Raw genomic sequence first — 8,378 nt, 5'->3', positions numbered from 1 at the left:
GCTTATGGGGTATAAAGCCTACGGGGCACAAAATTCGCGTGCAGAGGGTGCCGTTTAGTAAACGCTTTAAACCATGCCCAAAACAGACGTAGCAATTTCGTTAGCGAAGGATTGAAAATTTTATACGATAAAATTGACTTTGATTCTTTTTAAATGATTACTCCGATTTTTTTTCCCCTCTCCCTCTCTCTTTTATTCTTTTTTCTCCTCTTTTCAAGTAAAATTTTTATAAAACGTGACAAAAAAAGTGGTTTGGTTTGCGTTCGAAAACTCTTTGTTCCAATTATATTTGTAAATTTATGTAACCGTAAATTTATTTGTTCGAAATATTTTTATAAATATCTTCAAATATCCGGAATGTGATCATCATTTTCTTGTATTTTATGCGCGATAAAATTCTTGTATGTAATACGCAATAAAATTGTAAACCTAAAAATTAAGAGATTAAATATTATTATGAAATAAAACGTTTATATAATTAAATTAACCATCCTCGAATCGTCAGTTCGAATCTCTCACTGGCATGATACCTAATCGGATATCGAGGGGATAAAGAAGATACGCACTGCGCACACGCAACCATCCCTCCGCTACGATTGTCAAACGCTAAGACTGAATAATTTCCTTTTCCAAATGTTATTCCATAAAAGCTTAAAAAAACGAATATATTCGATATAAGGATAATAAATATTCTAAGAATATTCTTTCAAAATCAAATTTACAAGAATATTACTCGACGTATGTAAGAATTATAATTTAAGGATATCACAACCTTAGATTAAATTATTATTGATGAATGCATTCCCATTCTCGAACGAATCGTCAAATTTCATTCGCGCGTATCCTGGAGAGCAAACAGCGCAAAAACACGATGAAGGAGCGAGAGAAATAAAAATTCTGGACGCGTTGAATAATGCAAGAGCCGGGAGGAACATCAACTTTTTCCGTGATGCGCGATTCAAAGTTAGACCGAGAACAGTTCAATTTATGGTGGGATGTTTGATTTACACGCGAAACAATTAGAACAACCATTTCGCTCGAAATGAATTTTACCGTCTGACGCGATACGAAATTTTAATTACAATAACAGGCGAGATTCGCGTTTATCTATTCGACCGGTTTTCGAGTCGGTAAAATTCAGTTTCGATTTCGAATTACAATCGTATCGAATTGATCGAATCGCTCGTTGAAATTTGAACTTTCAATTTTCATCGTATTCACCGATCGATGAAAATTAATATTGGACAGAAAAAAATATAAAAAGGATGAAAAGACACAAGTGGGACAATATACTCGAATTAAAAAATAAGGTGATAATAAAATTATCAGGATAGCGGAAAACGTCGTATTTTCTTCCTTCTCCCAACGATATTTCTCTAACGAAATCGACCTAGAATCGAGGATCATCGCGAATCGTGAGCACAACTCGAACCTCTCGTCTTGGAAAAAAAAAGCTCGAGAATTCTCGTAATCGGTAAAAAGAACAAGTTGAACGGGAGGAAGAACAGGCGGCAATTAAATAAAGCCGTTGCACGGCGTGCAACAGCCTGGGCGAAGTCGAGAACTTGGTTCAGACGTGCGTGACGCGCGTAGAAGTGTTTCCGTTAAAGGCAACAACTGGATATCGTTTCGTTTCTCCTTCCCCCTTCCGTCTTCCCTTTCCTTCGAATCGAAATAATTCGAGAGTAATTTCAATTTGGCGGTAGCCGACTCGCAGAGACACTAATTACGAAAATCGTGGAGGAAGTTGGCCGGAGAAAGTTCGTCAAAACTTGACGTAATTAGATACCGGACCGTGCCATTCCCTCTTTAAGGAAATTTCGCTCGGGAAAGGAAAAGGAAAACTACGATCTTGTAATATCGGATATGGAGGGAAGGGGTGGAGGTTCTTTTTCTATCGTTTGGAAAGCGCAATTATATAAGGGCGGAAAAGTAATGTTTGCGATTCGTATTGCAACATTGTCGATGAAAGGATTTCATCGCGTGTAAACTTGATGAGACCGCGTGAAGATAATTAGGGGATAACGATGAACGTTAACAAATCAAGGCGAGTCTGTAAATAATCCGTATGTAATATTCAGCGATATACCGGACGACGATAATTCACAGTTTTGCCGCGGAGATCGATTTAATATTCAATTACCCGTTAAAATTACAACGGGCGATTCTGACAAATTCGTTCGCGTTCCCTCGAATTTTAATCGAGCTTTCGAATTTCCGTGTTGGGCGAAAGTAGGACAGTCGCGTTGCCTCGAGTTTGACGAATCGTCACGTGAAACGTGCATAGAAAATATCGCGATGAGAACGGAATGGATTTTAAAAAGCTTCCGTTTTTAATAGTATCCTCTTAGAGTCTTAAAGTAAAATACGCGCGTTATTATATTCGTCCAAATATAATCTCTATATATACGAAACATACGGATAATATACGTAAACATTTTTATTGTCTACGATAAAAGAAATAAAAGAAATAATACACGATAATAATACAATCGATCCTTGAAACACATATTCTCATAACTCGTGCGTAGTTTAATCATTACCGTTTCGTAGATCATCCTACGATTTTAATTCCGATAATCAGCAGTGTTCAAAGAGATCCTGATATCCTCCTTCCCCATGCATTATGGAAAACCAACCGTCTCCAACCCTCCCCGTCTGTCTCCTTCTTCCTCCCGCGCTCGATGCCTCTTTCATTTCTCCATATCTTTTGCTCCGGCTTCCCGTTGTTATCGGAAATCAATAACAACACCGCCGTAACAAACCCATTGTTTTCCACCGCCCTTGTGAAATCGTGTTCCGAAAACTCCCTTTCCGACCATTTTGAGTGACGCTTTAACGAGCAAGGTGATCTCGGTCTCGGGAAATTGGCTATCATTGATCAGACCTAATTCTTTTATTATATCCGCGTGCAAGAGTAATCGCGGTGGAGAACTCGGCGACCGACTTTTCCTCGTTTCTCTTTTTTCCTACTCCTTTTTTTTTTCCATCGATCCATCGAAAAGAGAAAAAAATTTGAAATATCATCGGGTAAGTGGACAATCGTTTCCTGTTCCCGATTTTCCGAATTGGAAGGAAAAGTGGTGGAGGAAGGGAGAGAGGGAGAGAGACAGAGAAAGTTTTCACTCTGGCACGAGCATCCATCGAGCGAAGGGGAAGGGAGGGCCGTTGAAAGGGCCGCCTATAAGTCTTAATTAATTCCTTCGTTCGTAATTTTATCGAATCGCCATTCTCCACTCTTCTGTTGGGTGAAAAGATTACGAGCCGATCATCGATATTGTTCCGTGAAGACTTTATTATATGCATCCTTTCACCCCGTTGTCGAGACGATCAAATGGACGAACAAATAAATAGAACTCGCGGAAAGGGGATAAATCTACTTGTTACTCGAAGGGAAATTTACGTTGGAGATGCGGCAGAGCTGCTTCAACATAAAGAGAAATGGAATCTATAACTTCTCTTTGCTCAAGCTGCCCCGATTTTTTTAAAACTCGAAATCGGGAACACTTGTGTTTCGAGAGACCAATTATTATAGGTACTTATTTAACCGTAAAAATAAAATTACCGGGAATACCGTCGAGGCTATCGGAATTATATCATCTAAAAAAAAAAAAAAAAAAAAAGAAAAAGCGTACCTTCGTGACCGTTATTTGAATTGTTTAATCTTAATCTTACTGAAACGAAGGTAAAAATAAACGAAGATAAGAAGAAATTCTCTGGAATAAAATACGATACGATATTATTTCAGGATAAGCAAAGTGGGGGAAAAAAAAGAAGAGAGAAAAATTAATGGACGAGAAGAGGCAGAAACGCGGAGTAGAAAATCGGCGGACGAGTGATCAATAGTCTGAGCATAACTATTGCGCGTGAAGCAACAATGTATCGTCGACGCACAGAGAGAGGAAGGCGTGGCAGCGTTCATTGGACCCTTAATGCCAATGCCAATGTCAGGGTTTTCCCGGTCAGTAACCCAGAAACCCCCACTTTCAATATCCCCCTGGAAAACCGAGAAAACGCCATCCCGTCAATCCAGCTTTCAACTGGGTTGAAACATCGTTTCCTCGAACATCCCTCGACCGACAAGCTATGCTAAGTTGATAACGCAGAGAGGTCTTTTTACCCTCCAACATAAGGGGGTGAACTGTAACGAAACTGTTCCACCCTCGCGGATATTGCAGATCGTCGCATTGCCGACGTACGTGCTTTTAGTTTCCTGTATTCGTGATGTTAACGCGTTCGATAACGTTAAATGAAGATAAGGAAGAAAAGTGAGAACCGTTTCGAACGTAAAGTGACGAAAGTTTTAAAGAAATTTTAAAATGAAAATTCGAACTCGGTGTCTTTGAGCGGTTATTCGAGATTTGCATAAGAGAATGAAAAATGAGAATTAATCGCGTGTAGCCATGGAAGGATACCACGAAAGGACAATGATAATCCGCTTACCATTTGTTTATCAAGCGCCTCCATAATTTCGCCGACATCGCCGACGACCACAGCTTGTTTCCGTAACATCTCTTCTTCCACAGCTAGCCAGTCGCGTATCTGAAAGAGAAATGGAGCGTCAAATGTCTGTGTTGAAACATTTTTTGGAAAAAAAAAAAATAGGAGAATTATTTGAAAATTTCAGATGTCGTCGAGTAAAAATTTGGCCGTTCGAGGAGCGATGGGATAGAAACGGAAAGAAGTGATCGATCAGAGGGGCGGATAGAAGCGAATCGAGTATTTACAAGCGGAAATTAGATGGGAGCGCCTGCTCGTAAGTGGCTCGTGTCCCGATATCAGAGAAGGGACAAGGGAAAATGTACCGATACACGGTTATTATAGCGCGAAAACATTACTCGCGCCACCATCCATTGTCTTCGGGGCATTGTTCCCGTAATTACCAAGCATTGTCCCTGGTAACGAGATTATCGTGGCAGAACGCAAATTTCACCGCAAATATCTACATTTCAATGGCAAGGAACAATAGTTTTTTTTCCTTTTTTCCTCGTTAAAGAAAGAGAGATGCGCGTAATTAAATATCAAGGATACCTCGGTTAAGGATCGGTTAATTAGCGTTTCATCAAGAACGAGCAATCATTGGTGTGAGAACGATTCGACGACGACGATTTCCATCACCGTGAATGCAGAGAACCACGACGAACTGTGCGCTTCCAAACGAATGAATAATTAATTTTGCGTTCAATCTCGAAAGATTTGAGCCATTCAATACATTTAGAACGCTGGAAAACTTAACTGATGGATTGGATGAGCTCGGACAAAGGTATCGTTTATCCGCGGAATTCTTCTTTAAGGAAAGATTAATGGACAATTTGTACCCTTTTAAACGATACGAGTGGAACGGGCAATAATTAACGAGTCGATTATTGGATTTATTCAAATCAAGGCCAGGTGATGTGGGTTAAACGAGGTAGAATATAAAATTTTCCACTTTATCTTCCGTAATTAATTCAATTCTTCTTCTTTCTACTCGCTTTCGTCTCTATTTAAAAAAAGACACAGAGGGACACAGTTTACGTAAAGCTTTCGGCTAAAAAGGCTACGATGATAATCTAGTTCGGATGCTGGTTAACGCAACCAGGAAACGGATGCTTGAACGCGACCAATGACTAGCAACTTTGCTACGAGTGGTGAGCGTGCAAGTAAGTTGGCGGGTAGGTCAATAAATCGCGAAAGAGATAAGCCGGAATGCTACAGGAAATTAAGGTCTCGCTCGGCCTCGCCGACATTTTCCACCCCTCCGAAGTAGTCTCTCTCGAAACTTCGCGTCTGAGCCAATGTCCTTCTCCTCTCTGCCTTTCACTTCGGGCCCATTCCGCCTTCGCGTAAAGCCGACCTGATTAAGTGCACGTTGTCGAACAACGATCATATCTCTCGTGTGGTTTTTCTTCAAGGTGGATGTATTTCTCTCTCTCTCTCTCTCTCTTTCTTTCCTCCCTTCTTGAAAAGCCTCGACGAGAGAAGCCTCGATGAAAATGAAAGGCCTAGACGTCGCCCTCCCCCCGCCAATCCCAAGGGAGCACGCCGCGAAGGGAAGGATGGTGGAATATATGTACGGAATGGAAAATATTCCTGCGAGTCCTCGTATATATGCCAGAAGACTTTTCACGCGACAGTAGCTTTGATATTTGACCCGTTGAAAAATGCACCAGGGAGTGGTGGGATGATTATCGTCACGTAGTAGGGAGGAATTTTAAGGTAAATGTAGAATTGAGAAGACGACAGAACGGTTACGATGACGTGAAACGTACGTGAAAGAGATAAGAAGTTGAGATTGACAAATATTTATATCAAATATTTCCCTTGGTTCTATTTTCTCTCTCTCTCTCTCTCTCTATTTCTCTTTTATATAGTAATTTGAAACTATTCTTCATCGTACGGTTTACTCTCGATTCGTTGTTCCTCTCGTGTACCGATGCTTTAAAAAAAAAAAAATTTATCTGCTCGAATATTTTCGTAAAGCTGGACGAACAAAGAGACGCGAATTGTGGAACAAGTGAAATTTCAAATGAAATTCGTTTATATAGAAGAACGGAAGAACGGAAGCGTGTGTAAAATCCGTTTCGTTCGTTCGATCGTAAAAATATGGATATATGTGTGTGTATATATATATGTGTGTGTGCACGGAACGACGCGACACCTATTTTCAGGAGAATTTATCCACGAGAAGGAGAACGAGAACGAGAACGAGCCCTCTCAGAAATCGAATCAGGGAAACTTAATTAAAAATATTGGAAGGCGAACGACCATCGCAGCCCGGGCTGACCTATATCGCGCCTCTTCCACTTGTTCCATCGTGTCACTCAAAATAAACGAGCCGCTTAATTTGAAATATAAACGCAGCTGTGCCTGAAATCGATACAAGGTAGGCTCGGCAAATGATGAAAAATAGATGGAATCCATTTCGTCGCCGCCTCTTTCGATCGAGTTCCAATTTCTCGAAGCGAAAAAAAAGAATTCCGAAATTATTTATGGAATTATCGATAAACGAGGGGAGGGAAAGAGAAAACAGTTGGAACATTTGCAGGAAATTGTAGGACAGGGCCGTTAACCCGGAAAGAAGATTAAAAAGACCGATCTTTGAATTCTCGGATAACAGAGGAAAGCAACGAGCGTTATTGTATATCGATATATTAAATTTTTCCATTGAAAAGCGCACAAGCTTATTTTTCGCTTTTGATTGAACAGAATTGGATCGATCCAACGTTTTGTCTCTGGTTTCTTCTTTCATCGGGGACGGGTGAAACTTTCCGCATTAACGGCGTATATTTCTGCGTGAAAAGTTCAACGACTCTTCCTCCCACGTTCGGCCGCGCTCGTTCCATCCGTTGTTTCATCGTCGCGTCTTTCTCTCGTGGAAAAAAAATATCCTAAATTTCAACGAGTCTTCTGCTTCTTTTTTTCTTTCTTTATTTCTTATTCTTTTCTCCCCAATTTTTAACGTTTCCAAATTCCAATTCATTGACGAAAGACGCAACGACGAGGGGAATTGGTATCATCGGAACGAGCATAGATCACGGGGCAGGGATGAATTTAATACAGAGAAAAAGTTGACAAGGAGCGCGTACCATGCGAGAACACGCGCGTCAAATAGGAAAACATTTCGCCGGGACGACCAGCAAGAATCTAATAAGCTAGATACCACGCTTGCCTCAAAGGAAAATGGAGTACGAAATAGTTTCTGTGCCAGGAGACACAGAAACGAGATTCTGTACGACGAAGAGAAAGCGTATAGAAACGTGATTGAGAAAGACAGAGAGAGAGAGAGAGAGAAAGAGAGGGGAAGGACGGAAAAGGACCAGTTTCTGGCATGTGGAAATAAAAAGAAAAAAAAACACACGCGTGTATCGCTCTCCACGGTGAATGGAGGAACGTAGTTTTTAAAAACTTCGGTGAAGAAGAAGGGTAACGTGAATAAATGGAGGTTTAAATCGAGCTCGTTTAAAATTTCACCAACCTAGTTTTCCAAGTGTTCCCCGCTTTCGTTTGTCTTTTATTATTCTTCCTCTTCCTCTTTTTCTCCCCGTCTTTTCTTCCCGGTTTTCGCGCGGGAACCACCGTGTCAGAATCGATGATGGCCGACCTAATCAATTCCACGGAATAGCCGTGGGCACGCACGAGACGAGGCCTAACGCGAGGCAAAATAGAATTTCATCGGCAACTCGATCCCCGCTCGAGTCTCGTTACCGCGAAGCCTCTCGCTCGTTTTCATGCAAACAGCACAATACTTGTCAGCGAGACAGCGCAGCCGGAAATGGAAGAAGGGAGATAGCTGTTATGACGTCGAGCTGAGCTGCAGTCTGACTGTTGACTCGGCAAATAGGAAAGGCGTACCATAGAATCGACACAATGGACGGCCAGATGACAATAAAATCCAT

The 8,378-nt window shown here is 41.1% G+C and overlaps 1 protein-coding gene across 10 annotated transcripts in view; it reads right to left on the bottom strand.

Moving 5' to 3' along the window:
- The window catches only part of LOC102681371 (dystrophin, isoforms A/C/F/G/H-like), a 428,634-nt gene that overhangs the window by 345,561 nt on the left and 74,695 nt on the right, over positions 1–8,378 (bottom strand). For all 10 annotated transcript variants that reach the window (XR_004150464.1, XR_004150465.1, XR_421758.2 and 7 more), the window contains one exon: positions 4,444–4,542. Coding sequence is in view for 1 of the 10 variants with exons in the window: in XM_031510344.1 (XP_031366204.1) it covers positions 4,444–4,542 (99 nt within the window). In the remaining 9 variants the exon portion in view is untranslated. The remainder of the gene's footprint in view (positions 1–4,443; positions 4,543–8,378) is intronic.

Source organism: Apis dorsata, unplaced genomic scaffold (assembly GCF_000469605.1).
Source record: "Apis dorsata unplaced genomic scaffold, Apis dorsata 1.3 scaffold_222, whole genome shotgun sequence".
Lineage (NCBI taxonomy): Eukaryota > Metazoa > Arthropoda > Insecta > Hymenoptera > Apidae > Apis > Apis dorsata.
The sequence above is the reverse complement of the archived record's forward strand: the minus strand, read 5'-3'. Positions and strand labels throughout refer to the sequence as shown.